Here is a 23,236-nt window from a genome sequence, read left to right as displayed (position 1 = left end):
ATTTGCGCTAAAAGTAGGACAGTAAAATAATTACTCAGATCAATAGAAAGGAAAATAATGAGAGGAGGAGCAAACAGTGATGGGAATAAATTAACAATCAGGTCTGACTTTGATAAACAGTATATATTTTATATAATTTTAAGTTTGTCTCTGCTTTAAGTACACTGTAACTGAATCAGTTGGTCTAAAAACACATCCATTAATTTTGCACGTTGCCCGTGTTTGTGAGCTCCAGCTGTGCACGTCTGATTTTAGCACACCCACAGTTTCATTTAACACAGTATAAAGAGACGACACGTAGTCTTTCCTCCCTCGTGTAAAACAAATAACCTCGTGTGTCTCGGACCACTGAATCTGACAAGTCTTGTGCGGCACTGTGCCCCGCACTCATCAGAGCAAAACGTTTGGGTTTGCAGCGCAGACTGAGCAGGCTCATGTCAGTAACCATGGTGATGTAAAGTCGAGCGGTACAGTGCATTGATCATTCTCCAAGCTGTCATCATTATCATCTAAATAATCCCCCCTTCCCCGCGGCAGCTCTCGCCTGTAGCACGCGGAACACGCTCAGTCTTAAGGTTTTTTCCTCAGCATTTACCCAACTTTGTCCCACTCACTCATTCTGATTTACCCAGGAATAGTTGCCCTCACCCGCCAGAGGGCATGAAGAAAGTATTCTCAGTAATCCTGTGTGTCTGCTGACATAACTGGAAAATAAGAAAGAAAAGGTCTCTGTCTGATTTGAAGATTTTTGCTTACTGTGTTACTGTGCAGCAGCCTTCCTCTGAGATCATTCAGATCACCGTCTGGAAACAGCTTTCAGAATGTGTGACAGTAATTCTTCACCATGGAGCAGTGATTCCCAAAGTGTGGGTTGCAGCCCTCCTGGCGAGTTGTGACAGTGCTGCAGGTAGTCCACGAGAAGCAGTTTAAAAAGAAAAAAGAAATTACCATAATTTCCAGAGTGTAAGTCGTGTGTTTTTTTTAATACTACTTTTGGAGGTCATGCAACTTGTACACTGAATTATTATTAATAATAAATAAATTACACAGACCTTTCCCATGAATCAAAGTACTAAACAAAATAAACTCCAATGATAAAAGAATAAATTCCAATAATAACAGTACAGTACAATAATGCATGAAAATCCCAAATTAAATAGCTGATTTAAAAAAAATAAAATCAACTTGCATTTTTATTGTCATATTTCCAACACTCTGGGCCAGCCATTGGTCTGTATCTCATGTTTTTGTTTTTGTTTTTTCTGTCCACCCTGCATCAAATAACATCCAGTATGTTTGTCCAAAACACATTTATTTGTTGACTTGGCTTGTTTTTGGAATTTAAAATTTCTCATATTAAGTAAAAGCACAGGCTGTGGTGTGCACATATGCTACACTGAGTTCCTTTCCCTTGTTAAACTCAGCCCCAGGGAAACTCTGTGTCACAAAGTGGGTTCCACTTGTGAGAAAAGCGCGTGAGTAATACTTCAGCACTACTTGACGATTTAGCCAGCGTGTGCTGACAGTCCTGTTTCCGCTGAGCGGTACGAGTCGGTACTGCACGGTATGATGCATCTCGGAACATTTAAGTCTGGCTAGGTTTGCTTTTCCACCACTGGCAGAACCCTTTTGTTTGGCAGGTGGAACACTTAAATATTGATGAGCATGTCATCGAGCACGCATACACTGTTGTGCGGTGTCTCATCTCCACATGGAGGCCAAACAGAGTAATTTAACATTATTTTATTTTATTTTTGTCTTGGTGCATGACGTAACACAAAGCACTGGCATCCTCTGGTCCAGGCTGAGAAACGCCCCTGGAGCAGAAAAACCACCAAGGGACTTACTTTATACGTAATACTGTGTTTCTTCAGCCACGACAAGGAATTAAAGTATCTTCAGATGTCATTTTCCAAAATCAAAACATTTTATGTGGATGTGTTTTTGTCAGGATGATGAATCCAACTGAAGCAAACAGGTCAGATTAAGACTTTATATTTACTCTGCCTGTAAATGGTTTTAATATTTGAAACAGTCTGTTCGCATGAGGACTGCAGCTTTGAGCCAATCATTGGACAGCATGGATGTGTTTTGACTTGTGAGTAACTTACAAGAAATGTGTGGCAGCAATCGCATAACTTACCTACAACTTATGGCCTGCATATGCAGGAATTAAGTTATATGCTGGCATGTGTCGCAGATAATGTGCATGCCCAAAATTTTTTGACGTACTCGCTGTATTGCGATGTATATCAGCGTGCTTCAACGTGCTCTTAACTTATACAAAAGTTACCCATAACTTATTAGATGTATGCCAGCGTTTTTAAAACGGTCAGCATACGCTGGCTAAATCATCAAGGTGTGACGGGGGTATTATATAGAGCAGCGGTGGGCACAGTTCCGCTAATGTTTTCATTATCAGATTAGCTTTTCAGATATCTTTGAAAACCATCAGCGGACCAATTATCTTCTGATAAGTTTTGGTCCGATAGTTTTTAGACCGCTAACATATTTTTGCAGGCGTGGTGAACAAAGCTTAACAGTTACAAATATTTATTAAGTCTAAAATCAGTTGAGTACCTACCTGTTAAATGTTTTGTAGTAGATGTCCAGTTCTGTCCTTTGGAGGCAAAGGAGAACTGGTCACAGAAAAGTAAAAAGCTTATTTCTGTTGACCCCATACTGATATGCTGGCAATATCACCCAAGTCATCCAGAGGCATACAGTTTTAACTTATGGTTAAAATTACAACCAAACTAATTTTGGACAAGTTATTTAAATTTACATCACGTCTGAAGTTTTATAAAGTGAAAATAGGTTTTAATATGGACATGCTGTGTCCAGGTGCATTATGGATAATCTCAGTACATTCACGACAGAAGAAATGCATTTGAGACACTCTGATCAGGCTCCACCCAGACAACAGCATTAAACCATGTTTATTATGCCTAAAACTCTCGTGACTATATCCTCTGGGTTTATAGACATTATTGTGTTTGTTTTATGTAAAAATGCCAGAAGAAGCCCAGGTTGCTTCTCCATTATTTTCAATTGGAATCACTGCAATCGATTCTTGTTTGCTCTTTGGAGTACTGCTTATGTCAAACACTGCCTGTTGTCTTTGTTCCAGAGTAATATATATAAGATGTCTGAAATCCAGTTTGTGTTTTTTAAATTCCACGCATCTTAAATGTAGCAAACACGGATTATCTGGAATTTTCTTTTGGCAAATTTTCACTGTCTCTACTGCCATCTACTGGTCAGTAGTGTTCATGGCAGTATGAGCGTCTGGATGCCAGTAGATGGCAGTGTTCTATTTATTTTGACCCCAGTTATATCAGACAGTTGTCAAATAAGTTGATTTTTTTTTTTTTTTTTTTTTGGCTTTTTGCAAATGGCCTTTTTTTACAAATAAAAAAAAAAAAACGGCATACGAGGTCTGTTAGAAAAGTATCCGACCTTTTTATTTTTTTCAAAAACCTGATGGATTTGAATCACATGTGCTTGCATGAGCCAATTTTGAACCTTCATGCGCATGCGTGATTTTTTTCACGCCTGTCGATTGCGTCATTTGCTTGTAAGCAGCCTTTGTGTGAGGATGGGTGTAGTCGCTCATCGTTTTTTCTTTGCAAGGAAAATGGCAGAATGACTGGAGCAGCGCGACTGCATCAAATTTTGCTAGAAACTGGGTGACAGCCAGATGGAAACCATTCGGATTATTCAGACGGCTTTCGGTGACGATCCTCTGGGAATCACACAGATTAAGGAGCGGTACAACCAGTTTAAAGATGTCCGGTCCACAATTTCTCGGATAGTCACACGACTGAAAAGCCACTGAAAGCCGTCTGAATCTTCCGAATGGACGAGGTGAGCATGCCACAACATGTCCTGTGAGACTTCATCACAAAGCTGCTTTTGCTGCGTCATCAGCTTCGTGCCGATGAATTTCGCTGCCACTCTTTTCATGGCCAAATCTTCTGTCACAGTGGAATGTCGAAAAAGTGCTGATGTCCACCTCTTCCACAATTTCTTGGATAGTCACACAACGGTCCCACATCACCACAGCATTCACTTTGGAAATGATCCGGTCATTTCAGCATGTTGATGGCCGTCCGGAGCTCGGCGTGCTCTCCACCGTTGTACGGACGTCTTTAAACCGGTTGTACCGCTCCTTAATCTGTGTGATTCCCAGAGGATCGTCACCAAAAGCCGTCTGAATAATCCAAATGGTTTCCACTTGGCTGTCGCCCAGTTTCTAGCAAAATTTGATGCAGTTGCGCTGCTCCAGTCGTTCCGCCATTTCCTTGCAAAGAAAAAACGACGAGCGACTCCACCCATCCTCACACAAAGGCTGCTTACAAGCAAATGACGCAACCGTCAGGCGTGAAAAAAATCACGAATGCGCACGAAGGTTCAAGGTCGGTTCATGCAAGCACACGTGATTCAAATCCATCAGGTTTTTGAAAAAAATAAAAAGGTCGGATACTTTTCTAACAGATAAGATAATTATAGTGGGCGATTTTAATATCCACACAGATGCTGAGAATGACAGCCTCAACACTGCATTTAATCTATTATTAGACTCTATCGGCTTTGCTCAAAAAGTAAATGAGTCCACCCACCACTTTAATCATATCTTAGATCTTGTTCTGACTTATGGTATGGAAATAGAAGACTTAACAGTATTCCCTGAAAACTCCCTTCTGTCTGATCATTTTTTAATAACATTTACATTTACCCTGATGGACTACCCTGCAGTGGGGAATAAGTTTCATTACACTAGAAGTCTTTCAGAAAGCGCTGTAACTAGGTTTAAGGATATGATTCCTTCGTTATGTTCTCTAATGTCATATACCAACACAGAGCAGAGTAGCTACCTAAACTCTGTAAGGGAGTTAGAGTATCTCGTCAATAGTTTTACATCCTCTTTGAAGACAACTTTGGATGCTGTAGCTCCTCTGAAAAAGAGAGCTTTAAATCAGAAGTGTCTGACTCCGTGGTATAACTCACAAACTCGTAGCTTAAAGCAGATAACCCGTAAGTTGGAGAGGAAATGGCGTCTCACTAATTTAGAAGATCTTCACTTAGCCTGGAAAAGAGTTTGTTGCTCTATAAAAAAGCCCTCCGTAAAGCTAGGACATCTTTCTACTCATCACTAATTGAAGAAAATAAGAATAACCTCAGGTTTCTTTTCAGCACTGTAGCTAAGCTGACAAAGAGTCAGAGCTCTATTGAGCTGAGTATTCCATTAACTTTAACTAGTAATGACTTCATGACTTTCTTTGCTAACAAAATTTTGACTATTAGAGAAAAAATTACTCATAACCATCCCAAAGATGTATCGTTATCTTTGGCTGCTTTCAGTGATGCCGGTATTTGGTTAGACTCTTTCTCTCCGGTTGTTCTGTCTGAGTTATTTTCATTGGTTGCTTCGTCCAAACCATCGGCATGTTTATTGGACCCCATTCCTGCCAGGCTGCTCAAGGAAGTCCTACCATTATTTAATGCTTCAATCTTAAATATGATCAATCTATCTTTGTTAGTTGGTTATGTACCACAGGCCTTTAAGGTGGCAGTAATTAAACCATTACTTAAAAAGCCATCACTTGACCCAGCTATCTTAGCTAATTATAGGCCAATTTCCAACCTTCCTTTTCTCTCAAAGATTCTTGAGAGGGTAGTTGTAAAACAGCTAACTGATCACCTGCAGAGGAATGGTCTATTTGAAGAGTTTCAGTCAGGTTTTAGAATTCATCATAGTACAGAAACAGCATTAGTGAAGGTTACAAATGATCTTCTTATGGCTTCGGACAGTGGACTTATCTCTGTGCTTGTTCTGTTGGACCTCAGTGCTGCTTTTGATACTGTTGACCATAAAATTTTATTACAGAGATTAGAGCATGTCATAGGTATTAAAGGCACTGCGCTGCGGTGGTTTGAATCATATTTGTCTAATAGATTACAGTTTGTTCATGTAAATGGGGAATCTTCTTCACAGACTAAAGTTAATTATGGAGTTCCACAAGGTTCTGTGCTAGGACCAATTTTATTCACTTTATACATGCTTCCCTTAGGCAGTATTATTAGACAGTATTGCTTAAATTTTCATTGTTACGCAGATGATACCCAGCTTTATCTATCCATGAAGCCAGAGGATACACACCAATTAGCTAAACTGCAGGATTGTCTTACAGACATAAAGACATGGATGACCTCTAATTTCCTGCTTTTAAACTCAGATAAAACTGAAGTTATTGTACTTGGCCCCACAAATCTTAGAAGCATGGTGTCTAACCAGATCGTTACTCTGGATGGCATTTCCCTGATCTCTAGTAATACTGTGAGAAATCTTGGAGTCATTTTTGATCAGGATATGTCATTCAAAGCGCATATTAAACAAATATGTAGGACTGCCTTTTTGCATTTACGCAATATCTCTAAAATCAGAAAGGTCTTGTCTCAGAGTGATGCTGAAAAACTAATTCATGCATTTATTTCCTCTAGGCTGGACTATTGTAATTCATTATTATCAGGTTGTCCTAAAAGTTCCCTAAAAAGCCTTCAGTTGGTTCAGAATGCTGCAGCTAGAGTACTGACGGGGACTAGCAGGAGAGAGCATATCTCACCCGTGTTGGCCTCGCTTCATTGGCTTCCTGTTAATTCTAGAATAGAATTTAAAATTCTTCTTCTTACTTATAAGGTTTTGAATAATCAGGTCCCATCTTATCTTAGGGACCTCATAGTACCATATTACCCCATTAGAGCGCTTCGCTCTCAGACTGCGGGCTTACTTGTAGTTCCTAGGGTTTGTAAGAGTAGAATGGGAGGCAGAGCCTTCAGCTTTCAGGCTCCTCTCCTGTGGAACCAGCTCCCAATTCAGATCAGGGAGACAGATACCCTCTCTACTTTTAAGATTAGGCTTAAAACTTTCCTTTTCGCTAAGGCTTATAGTTAGGGCTGGATCGGGTGACCCTGGACCATCCCTTGGTTATGCTGCTTTAGACGTAGATTGTGGGGGGGTTCCCATGATGCACTGTTTCTTTCTCTTTTTGCTCCGTATGCATCACTCTGCATTTAATCATTAGTGATCGATCTCTGCCCCCCTTCACGGCATGTCTTTTTCCTGTTTTTTTCCCTCAGCCCCAACCAGTCTCAGCAGAAGATTGCCCCTCCCTGAGCCTGGTTCTGCTGGAGGTTTCTTCCTGTTAAAAGGGAGTTTTTCCTTCCCACTGTTGCCAAGTGCTTGCTCATAGGGGGTCGTTTTGACCATTGGGGTTTTTTATAATCATTGTATGGCCTTGCCTTACAATATGGAGTGCCTTGGGGCAACTGTTTGTTGTGATTTGGCGCTATATAAGAAAAAAGTTGATTGAAAGTTGAAGTTGATTAACAGACCTCATATTTTACAAAAGCACATTTATATGTAAACACCAACACACAGACCTCACATTAACGTGTTGGTTTTTAAATAGAATGAATGAGTCAACCAATCAGTGTTAGCAGAGGCTCATTTACCCATAATCCCTTTGGCATCTGTCAGTGTTTGTTACAAAACTTCAGAATTAGTGCATTATTTAAAATTAAAACATATGTGTTATATTTTAACTTTATACAAATGACAGAATTGACATTAATGAAGTTATTCTATCCGGAATAATTTGATGATTTTAAATCAAAACCATAACTGAAAACTGCTTTATTTTCTAGGACCTCTGCCTCGCTGCGTCACGGCTGTATTCGGAAAGGAATAATGGCTTGTTTTGTGTGTGCAGAGTTGAGCTTAACTCCTCTCAATTGTTTCACTGCTGCAAAATATGTAGTGAACAGGAGTTTCCATCAGTGGGCAGGGTGCACAAAGACAGAAGTGCTGACTCATTGTTAGGGTCTGTGGTCGACTTTGATGCTACCGGAAGCGATCGTGGTATTAAAACTCAAAATCAGCTTGTTAGTAGTTATAAGTGTATTGGAAGCAATACTGAAAGTTACCGGTTAGCTGTAGCTTGTGATAAATTTTTGTGTGGTTTATTGATTTAGCTTTATAAAGATAACTTTTCAGTTAGCTGATTATCTGTTATCGAAGCTAACTTTTTGGTTAGCTGTGCCCACCACTGATATAGAACTTTTTTGTTTCCTCTTTCCAGTGCATTTTTTCACAGATGTGACTTATACTCCAGAAAATATGGTTCATATTATTCTTCATACAAAATTGTGATTAAGGGGTTGGGTGGGTGCTGGAAGATTTTCAGATTTCCAAGTGGGCAGCGGCCTTCTTAAGTGTTGCCACAGAGGATTCAGTCCCGGTATTAATTCACAGCGAGGCACATGCCCTGATGAGTGTGGGAATATATCCTCCACATTTTGGAGACCACTTGCGTGGCTGCTTCCCAGGCATGGATGGTTTCCGGGTGAACATACGTAAATGTGCCATGATTGACAATCTGTCAAACAAAAGCAGAGGAACACAGCACTGTGATAATTGTTCGACTGCACGTAAAACATCTGTGTTTATTTTCATTGTGACGCTTTGATGAGTCCCTGACAACAGTTTGTGCTTTTTCAGTCTCTTTGAGTGAGTTTCAGAACAACTTTGCACTCATTTGCCGTTGAAAGTTCTGCCGATGAAGTACAGCTGAATGTTTCGCCGAGGGATGCTTTGACACTCAGCAGAAATTGGGAATTGAACACTGACTCAGCCTTGTGTTAATGGACAACTGGGCCTGCTGGCTGAGTCATACTCGCTTCATCTACGATGATGCAGGACCAGTGAGAGGATGCAGATGTTGCCACTGCTCTTTTGGTGCCGACCTGCAGGGGGACCATTTATTAAAAAGAGAGTTTTACCCTCTGATTAATGTCAGTCTGAATGAAACGACCCAGATCAATACCTGCATCTGAATCTGGCGATCAGAAATGTGTCGTTTGGTTGATCAATCTGTTGACGCTTCAAAGCAGAGATTTAATCTGGTTACAGAGTGGTGATGTGCAGTTCCTCCAGTGTTCTTGTTAATTTACTTCCGTTATTCGGTTGAAGTCCGTCTTCAGGTTCGCGGACAGGCACTCGTTTTCTCTGACTTGATGACTTACCTTTTCTCTCCCTAGACACACCATTCAGAGAGGGTCAGGAGCGAGACCTGAAGGCGGCACTTAAGGGGACAGATCCTGCCATCCCACTGGTGTTTGTCAGTGGCAACCATGACCTTGGCAACACCCCGACCCCTGGTACAGTGGAGCAGTACTGCAGTGCTTGGGGGGATGACTATTTCAGTTTCTGGGTAAGAAGAAAGATGGGAGGTAGACAGAGACCTGCACCTAAGGCCTTTCACACTAACAGGAACTAAACCAGGAGCTACTTATTCTAAACAGGAACTATGTGGGTCTTCCAATGAGATTCCTGGTTTTAATTACATCAGCCTTCAGGAACCATGAGCTCTGTAAATTTTGAGCAAGTACTGTGTTGCCCAAATATGTCACAGTTTTTTTTCCTAGCGTGTGAAATCCTACGACTTATTCTCTGGTGCAACACTCACCGAGTTCATCATTAATAATAATAACTTTCGGACTGTAAGCCGCTACTTTTTTCACACACTTTGAACACTGGGGCTTTTACAATGATGTGGCTAATTTATGGATTTTTACAGGCTTTTTTATAAGTCGAAATGCGTCAGTTGATGCTATCAGTTGATTTCCTGAAATCTGCGCTCCTCATGCGGTGCAAATTCACACACAATGTAAATATAAATGTAAATGTAAATATAAGGTCTTACCTGTTCGTTTTAATGAAGAAGAGTCCCTCTCTGGCACTTTGCTCCAGAGTTACGCCATCAGACCAGTTAGAGGAGCGGAGCCTTCTCCCCCCCACCGGTTCTCTGTCTTTGTGCAACAAGTTGAAAAAGTCACAGTGTCCCCTTTGACTCCATCTGATCCTGACTGCACACAATGAAATCTCAAGAAAAAGTTAAAATTATTCAGTTCTCTGTGTGGAGCAGAGACACCGTGCGCGCACTGGATGACGTGCGTCAATATTTACATGTAACACTTCAGGGGAAAAAAACATTTATGGTACGTATTAAATTAAAAGATAAAAAAAATCATTCTAACATCTTTCTGTGTAAATATCTCATGTTACAACGTGGAGACCCGCGGTTTATTTATGTACAATTTCTTTTTTCTTTTTAAAATTGGTGGGTGCAGCTAATATTCAGGTGCACTCTATAGTCTGGTAATTACAGTATTTATTTACACCTTTACCAGGAATGAAAGCACTAAACAAAATGAACCCTGATAATAAAAGACCAAATGCCAATAATAAAAGTACACGACAACAATGCACAGAAATCCCACATTAAAGCGCTGATTTAAAAAAAAAATGGACTCACATTTTTATTGTAGTTTCCAACACTGTAGGTCAGCAATCTGTGTCCATCTGATGGTTTCTTTTGTCCAGCCTGCATCAAATAACATCCAATATGTTGGTCAACACACATTTATTTGTCCTTCTCACTTATTTTTAGAGTGTGAAAGTTCTTCTCTTAAGTGATACTGCAGGATGTGGTGTGCACGTGTGCTACACTGACTTCCTGTTTGTTGTTTAACTGGCCCCCAAGGAAACACTGTGTTACAACGTGAGTAAAACGTACAGAAATGAAGGTGCGATTTACACTTAGGTATGACTTACATGCATGCCCCCCCACCCCCAATTGAATTTTTCAACAGGTACAGTTTGTACCTTGGTGTGACTTGTACTCCAGAATATAGACATGTTACATGTGCATGTCACTGGATGAATACATGAACATTTCCAACTTACTGAATATGTGTACATGTACAACAATATTATTGTATTGTATTGACAAAAAGATAAAAGGTTAATAAATTCCCGGAACCTTTGCAGAATTTCTTCCCTATATGACTTAATAATGTTTCCAAGTTTTATAAAAGTAAGTTTAATTTTTTTTTTTTTTTTATCATCCTGCTAATTAACACCACACATCTGGATAATGACATAAATCAGGAATGAGATTTTGGCTGCTAACATCTGATGTGTTTCTCTGTCTTGTCTCAGGTGGGTGGAGTCCTCTGCCTGGTTCTGAACTCCCAGTTGTTCTATGACAGTTCGGCATGCCCTGAGCTAAAGGAGGCCCAGGAGACATGGCTCGAGGAGCAACTGAGCCGCGCCTCCTCCTCTTCAGTGGTAGGACAGCATCAGAGTTACGAGTCTATCCTTACCTGATTGGTGAAGATGTGTTTAGCTTTGTGCTTTGTTGCTGCGTTTTGTTGAGTTAGTGTGGCTCTTTGCGGTTATTTGATATGACAGTTGATTTTTTTTGTCTCTGGAGATCAGTGATGTACCAGCCCTTGCATCTGTCTCCATTCAGGAACCCAAACCCAAACACCTTCTGGTATTTCAACACATTCCTCTGTACCTAAAGAGTCCCGATGAGGAAGACGACTACTTCAACCTGCAAACAGGAGTCAGGCGACACCTACTGGCCAGGTTCAAGAAGGCAGGTAAGACAAAGGATGGTAGGACGGTGCTTCAACAGTGATGCCAACATGCCTTTGTTGTTCACTGGTGGCTGGATGCAGCACACATTATTAGTCAGACAGACCCTGTTTTTGTTTAGGTTTTCATTTTTTACTAGTGTGGGAGGTCTTGCAATTTATATTCCGAAGTATATGAAAAAAAAACACTGCAATATCATATATGGCTACAAGATGACGCCACCTGCACATTTGACAAGGTGCTCCTTTATGCTGAATAAGAATGGAAGAGGAAGAAGAAATGAATGAATGAGGAACAAATTTGTCCTAGAAAAGGAATAAAATGAATAAACCATGCTCTCAAACTAAAAGACCATGCTCTGGAATAAAAAGAAGGAATACCATTTTTATACTATTTGGAACACTTTCTTGTGTTATACATAAATAATGTGCTGAGTTTTCAAACGTTTAATTACATTGCATGTTTATCTTAGCTCTAATTCGCTTTTCAGTGGCCATAACGAGTTTAGTCACGGTTTGCGCCCCATACAAGAACATTAATTAGCTCAATAGCTATCTTTTTTTCCCTGTTGATGATGGATTTTTGGTCAGGCGTGACTAATACTCCAGTGTGATGGAAAATACAGTAGTTTAATATATACACATATCAATTAACATTATCTTAAAGATGCGACTTGTAATTTTGTAGTTCTAAATATGCATATGTTAATCTCTTTACTTTCGCATCATTTAGTTTTTTTTTTTTTTTTTTTAATTTGCAAACTGATGTTTGTGTAGATCCGTTACATTTTCCATGTTGTTAGAGCTCAGTTACAGCTGTAAATAAGGTACACTTCACTTCAAGTAATTTGTTAATTGATGTTGGATTGTAATCTTAGTTTTTTGTTTAATTTTGAAATTACATGTGCATAATTCCACTGGGAGAGCACACTGATGGAATAATAATAACCAGCTCAGTTATTATGTCCTGCAGTCAGACAGAAGGAGGGTGGGCGTATAACCTGTGTTTCTTTGTGATATCACAAGACTTTTTCTTGACAAAAAGATAAATCTCTTGCAAGACTAAAATAGCAGGCTCACTATCAAACTTGAATCAACTCTTTGCTGACCCCAAAACAGTCTCCCCAGAAAATATTGTGCAAATATGTCCACTGTTGTTTTTTTGGGGTGGGGGCGGGGGCGGGTGTGGTCCACAGCTGTACATACACACACCCTCTTGATCATATAACCTCAAGTGGTGGAAATAAAAACAAACTATTCATGGTTTAAAGGACAAGTCTGTAAGGTCTTTTATGTGGGTTGGCCCTGTACTAAACCTTTTAATCCAGATTTGGTAGAAAGGTCTAATAGCCTTTGTGTTTTCTTTTTCTTAGCTACAACACGCACGCTTTGAATTTCCATTTTTCTCTTCTGTCCAAAACACCGCATGATGGAGATAAAACAGACACGATTCAGGCAAACGCCTCATCCGACATTCTGAGTGGAATTTTCTGTGTTAATGGATTTAGGCCACTTTGATGTGGTCTTAAATTTCCCGTCTTAATACATTTGCTGAGCTGATTTCCCTGTTAAACCCACCTAACTACCATATCTTACTGAAGCAGCTAAGACCCAGGTATGGAGGATTAACACGCCATTAGCCATTGCCGCTTCTTGCACGCATCCGACACAGGCATAATTAAGTCATTAATGCATTCATTTTGTATAAGTGGAGTCATTTCATAATGATCTTTTGTTGCAGGCTTATGAATGTGTAATATAAGCAACATATCAGGGAAAGTCGCGATGTGAAGGACAGGAAAAGTTTGATTTTTTTTTTTTTTTTAAACAGATTGATGACAGGCTAACAGTCGTACTTGACACTGTGTGTGGTTCAGTCTGGACTGACAGAACCTCATTTAATACAGCGCCTGACTTCTCATTCAAATCTCAAGGTGACTGTCTGAGCATCGAATTAGTTTTATTGTATAAAGTATTATCCAGCTTTATTCCAGTGTGTGTTTAACCACATCGCCCAGCATTGGCGTGATGATTCTTCTCACCCTGTAATTGATTCTTTTTGGGTGTGAGGACACTCTTGCTTGCCTCTACTGGTGGTTGGCTCTCACTGCGGTATTGTATCACTTCCTGTTCCAGAGCACAGCGGTGTTTTTCTGTATCTGTTAGCTGTTTACTCTGCGCAGTTAGATTGATCTAGTTATCTAGATTACGATTTGTTTCCCAGTGTAATCTTTACGTGCCTTAACTAAAGCACTCCTTCTGCTGAATCACCTCTAAATTATTCACTTTGCGTGTTTTTAGGAATCCGCTAGGTTAGCGTAGCTACTAGCTCTTAGCCGATTTAGCATGGCGGCTTCTCCTGTCTCTCCCACACTTTTCTGCTCTGGGTGTGAAATGTTTAGTTATTCCTCGGCCTCCTTTAGCAGTAATGGTACTTGTAATAAGTGTAGCTTATTCGTAGCTTTGGAGGCCAGGCTGGGCGAATTGGAGACTCGGCTCCGCACCGTGGAAAATTCTACAGCTAGCCAGGCCCCTGTAGTCGGTGCGGACCAAGGTAGCTTAGCCGCCGTTAGTTCCCCCCTGGCAGATCCCAAGCAGGCTGACTGGGTGACTGTGAGGAGGAAGCGTAGTTCTAAACAGAAGCCCCGTGTACACCGCCAACCTGTTCACATTTCTAACCGTTTTTCCCCACTCGACGACACACCCGCCGAGGATCAAACTCTGGTTATTGGCGACTCTATTTTGAGAAATGTGAAGTTAGCGACACCAGCAACCATAGTCAATTGTCTTCCGGGGGCCAGAGCAGGCGACATTGAAGGAAATTTGAAACTGCTGGCTAAGGCTAAGCGTAAATTTGGTAAGATTGTAATTCACGTCGGCAGTAATGACACCCGGTTACGCCAATCGGAGGTCACTAAAATTAACATTAAATCGGTGTGTAACTTTGCAAAAACAATGTCGGACTCTGTAGTTTTCTCTGGGCCCCTCCCCAATCGGACCGGGAGTGACATGTTTAGCCGCCTGTTCTCCTTGAATTGCTGGCTGTCTGAGTGGTGTCCAAAAAATGAGGTGGGCTTCATAGATAATTGGCAAAGCTTCTGGGGAAAACCTGGTCTTGTTAGGAGAGACGGCATCCATCCCACTTTGGATGGAGCAGCTCTCATTTCTAGAAATCTGGCCAATTTTCTTAAATCCTCCAAACCGTGACTATCCAGGGTTGGGACCAGGAAGCAGAGTTGTAGTCTTACACACCTCTCTGCAGCTTCTCTCCCCCTGCCATCCCCTCATTACCCCATCCCCGTAGAGACGGTGCCTGCTCCCAGACCACCAACAACCAGCAAAAATCTATTTAAGCATAAAAATTCAAAAAGAAAAAATAATATAGCACCTTCAACTGCACCACAGACTAAAACAGTTAAATGTGGTCTATTAAACATTAGGTCTCTCTCTTCTAAGTCCCTGTTGGTAAATGATATAATAATTGATCAACATATTGATTTATTCTGCCTAACAGAAACCTGGTTACAGCAGGATGAATATGTTAGTTTAAATGAGTCAACACCCCCGAGTCACACTAACTGTCAGAATGCTCGTAGCACGGGCCGAGGAGGAGGATTAGCAGCAATCTTCCATTCCAGCTTATTAATTAATCAAAAACCCAGACAGAGCTTTAATTCATTTGAAAGCTTGTCTCTTAGTCTTGTCCATCCAAATTGGAAGTCCCAAAAACCAGTTTTATTTGTTATTATCTATCGTCCACCTGGTCGTTACTGTGAGTTTCTCTGTGAATTTTCAGACCTTTTGTCTGACTTAGTGCTTAGCTCAGATAAGATAATTATAGTGGGCGATTTTAACATCCACACAGATGCTGAGAATGACAGCCTCAACACTGCATTTAATCTATTATTAGACTCTATTGGCTTTGCTCAAAAAGTAAATGAGTCCACCCACCACTTTAATCATATCTTAGATCTTGTTCTGACTTATGGTATGGAAATAGAAGACTTAACAGTATTCCCTGAAAACTCCCTTCTGTCTGATCATTTCTTAATAACATTTACATTTACTCTGATGGACTACCCAGCAGTGGGGAATAAGTTTCTTTACACTAGAAGTCTTTCAGAAAGCGCTGTAACTAGGTTTAAGGATATGATTCCTTCTTTATGTTCTCTAATGCCATATACCAACACAGTGCAGAGTAGCTACCTAAACTCTGTAAGTGAGATAGAGTATCTCGTCAATAGTTTTACATCCTCATTGAAGACAACTTTGGATGCTGTAGCTCCTCTGAAAAAGAGAGCTTTAAATCAGAAGTGCCTGACTCCGTGGTATAACTCACAAACTCGCAGCTTAAAGCAGATAACCCGTAAGTTGGAGAGGAAATGGCGTCTCACTAATTTAGAAGATCTTCACTTAGCCTGGAAAAAGAGTCTGTTGCTCTATAAAAAAGCCCTCTGTAAAGCTAGGACATCTTTCTACTCATCACTAATTGAAGAAAATAAGAACAACCCCAGGTTTCTTTTCAGCACTGTAGCCAGGCTGACAAAGAGTCAGAGCTCTATTGAGCTGAGTATTCCATTAACTTTAACTAGTAATGACTTCATGACTTTCTTTGCTAACAAAATTTTAACTATTAGAGAAAAAATTACTCATAACCATCCCAAAGACGTATCGTTATCTTTGGCTGCTTTCAGTGATGCCGGTATTTGGTTAGACTCTTTCTCTCCGATTGTTCTGTCTGAGTTATTTTCATTAGTTACTTCATCCAAACCATCAACATGTTTATTAGACCCCATTCCTACCAGGCTGCTCAAGGAAGCCCTACCATTATTTAATGCTTCGATCTTAAATATGATCAATCTATCTTTGTTAGTTGGCTATGTACCACAGGCTTTTAAGGTGGCAGTAATTAAACCATTACTTAAAAAGCCATCACTTGACCCAGCTATCTTAGCTAATTATAGGCCAATCTCCAACCTTCCTTTTCTCTCAAAAATTCTTGAAAGGGTAGTTGTAAAACAGCTAACTAATCATCTGCAGAGGAATGGTCTATTTGAAGAGTTTCAGTCAGGTTTTAGAATTCATCATAGTACAGAAACAGCATTAGTGAAGGTTACAAATGATCTTCTTATGGCCTCGGACAGTGGACTCGTCTCTGTCCTTGTTCTGTTGGACCTCAGTGCTGCTTTTGATACTGTTGACCATAAAATTTTATTACAGAGATTAGAGCATGCCATAGGTATTAAAGGCACTGCGCTGCGGTGGATTGAATCATATTTGTCTAATAGATTACAATTTGTTCATGTAAATGGGGAATCTTCTTCACAGACTAAAGTTAATTATGGAGTTCCACAAGGTTCTGTGCTAGGACCAATTTTATTCACTTTATACATGCTTCCCTTAGGCAGTATTATTAGACGGTATTGCTTAAATTTTCATTGTTACGCAGATGATACCCAGCTTTATCTATCCATGAAGCCAGAGGACACACACCAATTAGCTAAACTGCAGGATTGTCTTACAGACATAAAGACATGGATGACCTCTAATTTCCTGCTTTTAAACTCAGATAAAACTGAAGTTATTGTACTTGGCCCCACAAATCTTAGAAACATGGTGTCTAACCAGATCCTTACTGTGGATGGCATTACCCTGACCTCTAGTAATACTGTGAGAAATCTTGGAGTCATTTTTGATCAGGATATGTCATTCAAAGCGCATATTAAACAAATATGTAGGACTGCTTTTTTGCATTTACGCAATATCTCTAAAATCAGAAAGGTCTTGTCTCAGAGTGATGCTGAAAAACTAATTCATGCATTTATTTCCTCTAGGCTGGACTATTGTAATTCATTATTATCAGGTTGTCCTAAAAGTTCCCTAAAAAGCCTTCAGTTAATTCAAAATGCTGCAGCTAGAGTACTGACGGGGACTAGAAGGAGAGAGCATATCTCACCCATATTGGCCTCTCTTCATTGGCTTCCTGTTAATTCTAGAATAGAATTTAAAATTCTTCTTCTTACTTATAAGGTTTTGAATAATCAGGTCCCATCTTATCTTAGGGACCTCGTAGTACCATATCACCCCAATAGAGCGCTTCGCTCTCAGACTGCAGGCTTACTTGTAGTTCCTAGGGTTTGTAAGAGTAGAATGGGAGGCAGAGCCTTCAGCTTTCAGGCTCCTCTCCTGTGGAACCAGCTCCCAATTCAGATCAGGGAGACAGACACCCTCTCTACTTTTAAGATTAGGCTTAAAACTTTCCTTTTTGCTAAAGCTTATAGTTAGGGCTGGATCAGGTGACCCTGAACCATCCCTTAGTTATGCTGCTATAGACGTAAACTGCTGGGGGGTTCCCATGATGCACTGTTTCTTTCTCTTTTTGCTCTGTATGCACCACTCTGCATTTAATCATTAGTGATCGATCTCTGCTCCCCTCCACAGCATGTCTTTTTCCTGGTTCTCTCCCTCAGCCCCAACCAGTCCCAGCAGAAGACTGCCCCTCCCTGAGCCTGGTTCTGCTGGAGGTTTCTTCCTGTTAAAAGGGAGTTTTTCCTTCCCACTGTAGCCAAGTGCTTGCTCACAGGGGGTCGTTTTGACCGTTGGGGTTTTACATAATTATTGTATGGCCTTGCCTTACAATATAAAGCGCCTTGGGGCAGCTGTTTGTTGTCATTTGGCGCTATATAAAAAAATTGATTGATTGATTGATTGATTGATTGATTGATTCTTCTTCTAAAGGAACACATGTTGCAAATTTAAGGGTGTTTTCACACCCAAGCCCGGCGCCAGAAAAAAAAAAATTAAGGGGGAGATGAGTTTAAAAAAAAATGCGCACCGGAGGAGACGTGCCTCTGAGCGTGCGTAATGAATTGGGTGGGCTCCTGGAAAGCTCATGTAGTTAGGCTACACCGTTGTAAGAGACTGACTGAGTAAGAGTGAAGACAGTATTTTTTTATTATTATTTGAACATATAGACCCTCGGTCAAGTGATCTGCATACCAAACCAAACCAACAACTGATTTGAGAAATGACACGAGACAGTAGATTAACCCCACATACAGCCCTCCATCACAAGCGCAAACACAGTGCAAATGGGCATGTGCACCACTCCATGGCACAGAGCCCAACTAGGCATGCAGTCACAAAGTTCTTCTGAAAAACTGGAGTGATCTGAATTCGGTTGGATGAATATGGGTGTGTGTGTGTGGAGACAATTCACCTCGTTCACAACGTGACAGAACTTAACGATGCGCTGTTACGCGCAATAGCGCGCAGCAACACGGAACACTATTCTTGACCGTGCGTAATGGTTCCTGATAATTCTCCAGCAACACGTGCCATTAATCGTAAAGTGTGGTAACAGGTTGCAGCAGTTCCTGAGGACAGCTGACACCTGAGAATTGTGTTGGTGCACGCTATTGCGCGTAACAGCGCATTATGTTCTGTCACATTGTGAACGAGGTGAATTGTCTCCACACACACACACCCATATTCATCCAACCGAATTCAGATCGCTCCAGTTTTTCAGAAGAACTTTGTGACTGCATGCGTAGTTGGGCTTTGTGCCATGGAGTGGTGCAGAGAGGAGTAGGAGGACAGAGCCAGATGTGTGGCTTCATGCGGGTCTCGTCTCGCGCATTTTCCCAAACATCAGGTGCATGCAGCAGGTGGAACACCTGCAGGAGCGCGCTGAGGAGCACTGAAATTAGACTTTTAGCCAACTTGGTGTCAGCAATCAAATTGAATGCGGTGCAGCAGGGTTTAATTGTGCGCGCGCTTCTTCCTCCGCCGGACTGGAGGAGGTGCAGAGATGTCTGGCAGCACGTGAGTCTCCTCTCGCTCCTCTGGTTGCTCAAACTCGTTCTCCCGCTCATCGGTTACAACAGCAGGTGGAACACCTGCAGGAGCATCCTGAGGAGCTTCAGCAGGAACTGTGGAACGACACTTGGAGCCGAGTTTAATTGTGCGCACGTGACAGAAAACTGATTCGTCGTGGCGCACAGTGAAATGTGACGCCGCGTTACAAGTCGTGTCAAAACTTGACAGTTTCCGTGTCACTTCGTAATAACGCGTGACAGTATGAGCTCCAAGAACCATCACAGGAACCACTACGAATGTTGTCACGTTCTATTAAGGATCAGTACTCATCAAGATGGATCAACATGCTCAGTTGCGACCTCCACGACGTGAGACGAAATGAGGGTGGTGTGTGGAAGATTTTTTGACAGCCAAAAACATGCTCCATGAACATCAAGAATATCACACACCAACACGCACTATTAAGAAACCTGTTCAGAGGCATTAAGTCACATTAAGAATGTCAGGAATGTGTCACGAATGACAGAAAAATTACATTCGTAACGCGTCTTGCTTATGTGTAAACGCAGCATTAACACCCTCCCCAAGTGAGTCGTGCTGCATATTCTGCCTTTTGCTTGGTGGACTTAATGAATCCCAGGAACTCCAGCTCTGACACTGCTTGAATAAATCGAGCATGCTTTAATTCGTCCACCTTGCCATAATCGCTGGACTCAGGATCCTTGCCCTCTGCCGCACTGACAAGCGCAACCCTCAACCTATCAAATCGCTTGAACACAACATGCCATATCCGTTTGTTTTAAAATTAATTACTTTAGTTAATTAATTTGGCTTATTTGTTAAATATGTGATATTATTGAATAACTAATATTTTGCTATATTTTCCAGTATTTCTTTTTGTTTTTTCTTTTTCTTTTTGATAACTCTCACATCTGAGGGGGCGGGGTTGATGACGTGAGGGGGCGTCGCCCCCAAACGCCCCCTCATGGCGCCGGGTCTGTTCAGACCTGAAAGTTCAGACTAATGTCAGCACAGAGGGTTTCTGTCATTAACTTTAGTTTGGTTTCACATTTCAGTGATGCGACTGCAGTAAAGATGTTTACAAGTAGGCGTACATGTCCTGTCGCAGACATATACATGCGCAGTGCGCGCTGAGGAAAACAAATTTAACAAAGTCACAGTGCATAGTTGGTTGACCTACGATACGCATAAGTTAATGCATACACTTAAGCTACAGTCAGATTAGCTACAAATGAGGGCTGTTAGCAGTTAGTGCCTGTCACATGATTGGTGTTCCCGGGGCGTGGCCTGCTCATGGTCACTTGGCTTTACTGTGCACAATGTTTAAATACATTATGAAGCACTGGGAAATTTGACACTGTCACTGAACTTTTGCTTTGTGTTTAACATTCCTGCATTGCTAGTTAGCATGCTAACATAGCTACAAGATGTCTTGGCATTCACTTCAGAGGTGCTGTCTGGTTACAAAAACAGCGCTTTTAGATTTAGAAGTGTTTATGTTTCGCTAACGTTTACAAAATATAAGAGGAAAATGGCAAACGGATTTATAGAGGTATAGGTGTTTTGGAGCGTATTCCACCCGTCTGTGTTGTTGTTGTGCCCCCGCCCCTTGAGCAAGCAGCTAGTGAGCAAGCATAGCATACACTGTTGTCATGCTGTCTTCATTCGGATTGGCACTCGCCATGTTGCGTCACTCAGTGTTTGCATTAAGATAAACTTCTCGTCTATTTTGGCCTTGCCTAGCTGGCGGCATCGTGACCACTTGCCTCTTGTTGCTGTAAAACACCCTGATTGGAAATGAAGGGCAGCTGGTTGCCTCTGAAGTTAACCACAAACGAATCACTTCATCTTCATCATGTTTTCATTTAATTCACTGAGTTACAACATGTTGACGTTCATTGTTTTTCAGTTATTGTCTGCACAAGCTGGCTGGAAAGGACTAAGTCACTCACCCACTCGTCTGCATTTCTGTGCTGTCCACGTCCCTACGGTGTTACCAGTGCAGGGGAAAATACCTGTCTACTTGTATGCTTTGAAGCTTTTGTGGCGAGTCGTCCTGCTTTTGGAGGTGTCAGTCGTTATTCAGGACAGCAGTTTATATACTTCCCATTGGATTACTGCAGTTCTTGTCCCTGTCAGACTGTGAGTCCAAGTAGTTCTCACAGGCGTGATCACGTGCTGGAGATGTGACAAAAGCAGCCTGATTTCCCCTGTTCATTTTGAGGAGGCTGGATGAAAATAGGGTGGGATTGAACACGCTCCGCTCTCACTAAGCTTCCTCGACTGTTGAACGTAACAAATCACTCCTGACATGGAATCCTGCGCAAATATCCCAAATGTATCACGTCGCAGAACCTGCAGAAGCTCAAACTTCCATTTCACTCTGTCCTTAAATTTCCATGTGAAAACTTTATGCGGGTGGTGAGATAGACCGCAGTTAAACCCGTTATCGTAAGAAGATGAATATTGTGCAAAATTGCAGTCTGGCAACTTTTAGCACTCGCATGGAAGGAGTCAGCGCTTTATGGTTCAGCTTTTGTCTCCTCTGATCTCCCCCTTTCATGCTGCTGATCTTCCTCTGAGGAGCATCGGTGTCGGATGCCGTCACATGTGTGGCTGTCCTGGAGGCATGCTCATAAAAGTGGCTGACTGTGATCATCACTGTACTCTGTGATGAAGCACAGATTGCTGATTCCCACCAGATAACGCTATAATCCTCGGGGTCACTGCTGCCACGAGAAACGACACCGTCGTTCACACCCACAAATCGGCCATGAATGTTGTCTTCATCAGATTTATATACATAGATTAGATTATGTTTGAGATTTTCTAAGATTCTGACTTATTTCTCTCTAAATGATGGGTTTTAAAGAACAAAACATGTTTTTGTTTTTGTTTTTGTAGCTGCTCACTTTTTGTTGTTGAAACAAGATTTTTTATTATTTCTTTAGTTTTTACAGCAACACTTAGAACAGTTTGTTTGATGAAGTTTACTGCTTCTCACCCTGTCTTTGGTTATTCTCCAAAAGCATCTTTCTACCTTTTGTGAATTGTTTCCTTCTGCTGCTGGTCCTCATGTCTGGTGATCATCATTACTTTCATTACAGCAAAAGATAGCATTATCTTCTCACTCCACACTTGCTCACTTCCACCATTCAAGTTCTTTTAAAATGTACCTACATCAGGGAACAGTTAGAGTTCAGCACAGATTAATTATTTTTTCTTAACATAAACATTAAAGAACATGGTTGAGTACTAGAATACATTTTTTGTTGTTTTTGCTTTGCACAAGGTAGGGATATGTGTGTATGTCACAGATACAGCCAACATGTTTAGCCACAAAATACACAATCAAGGTGAGTTGAAAACAACCTTTAAAGGAAGTACAAGTCGACACTCTCCACTGCTTCACCTCAGGGAGCTTTGGTGGAGCTCTGACAGGTTGGTGCTAATCTGTTAACTTGGTAGAATTCCTTTCACTTGCACTAGTGTTGTGCTTGTCACCTTCCAGTTTAAAACAGATGATAGATGTGCAGCATTGATGCAAGTCAAAGGATTTATGACGAGTTAACAGATTAGCACCAACCTGTCAAAGCACTGATGACTCGTTCAGGTTACAGCACCCCGATGCCAACCTCTTTTTGCCCAGTGCCTTGGACATGCCCCAAATTATTTGTGCCATTCTGCGTCATTCATTTAACACCTGCTGAGGCCCTTTGACTTTGATTAATTATCTGGCTGTATTATCTTACTTGTCCACTCCAGAGTCTTCATTTGTTTCTTTTGAGATTTAATTTTCTGAGCTTAGGTGTTTATTCTGTTTGTGATTTAAGCAAATCATACTGGCAACAAGAAAAAGAAACACTTGGACATGTGTCCTCATTCTTTGTCTCCT

General features: G+C 41.2%; 1 protein-coding gene across 1 annotated transcript in view; it reads left to right on the top strand.

Moving 5' to 3' along the window:
- cpped1 (calcineurin-like phosphoesterase domain containing 1) overlaps window positions 1–23,236 on the top strand; it is an 80,979-nt gene that overhangs the window by 38,904 nt on the left and 18,839 nt on the right. Inside the window, exons 3-5 of the mRNA XM_034194297.1 lie at window positions 9,100–9,272; window positions 11,063–11,191; window positions 11,376–11,508. Of these exons, the coding sequence (XP_034050188.1) occupies window positions 9,100–9,272; window positions 11,063–11,191; window positions 11,376–11,508 (435 nt within the window). The remainder of the gene's footprint in view (window positions 1–9,099; window positions 9,273–11,062; window positions 11,192–11,375; window positions 11,509–23,236) is intronic.

Source organism: Thalassophryne amazonica, chromosome 18 (genome assembly GCF_902500255.1).
Source record: "Thalassophryne amazonica chromosome 18, fThaAma1.1, whole genome shotgun sequence".
In the NCBI taxonomy this organism is placed as follows: Eukaryota; Metazoa; Chordata; class Actinopteri; order Batrachoidiformes; family Batrachoididae; genus Thalassophryne; species Thalassophryne amazonica.
This window is presented reverse-complemented; position numbering and strand designations above follow the sequence as displayed.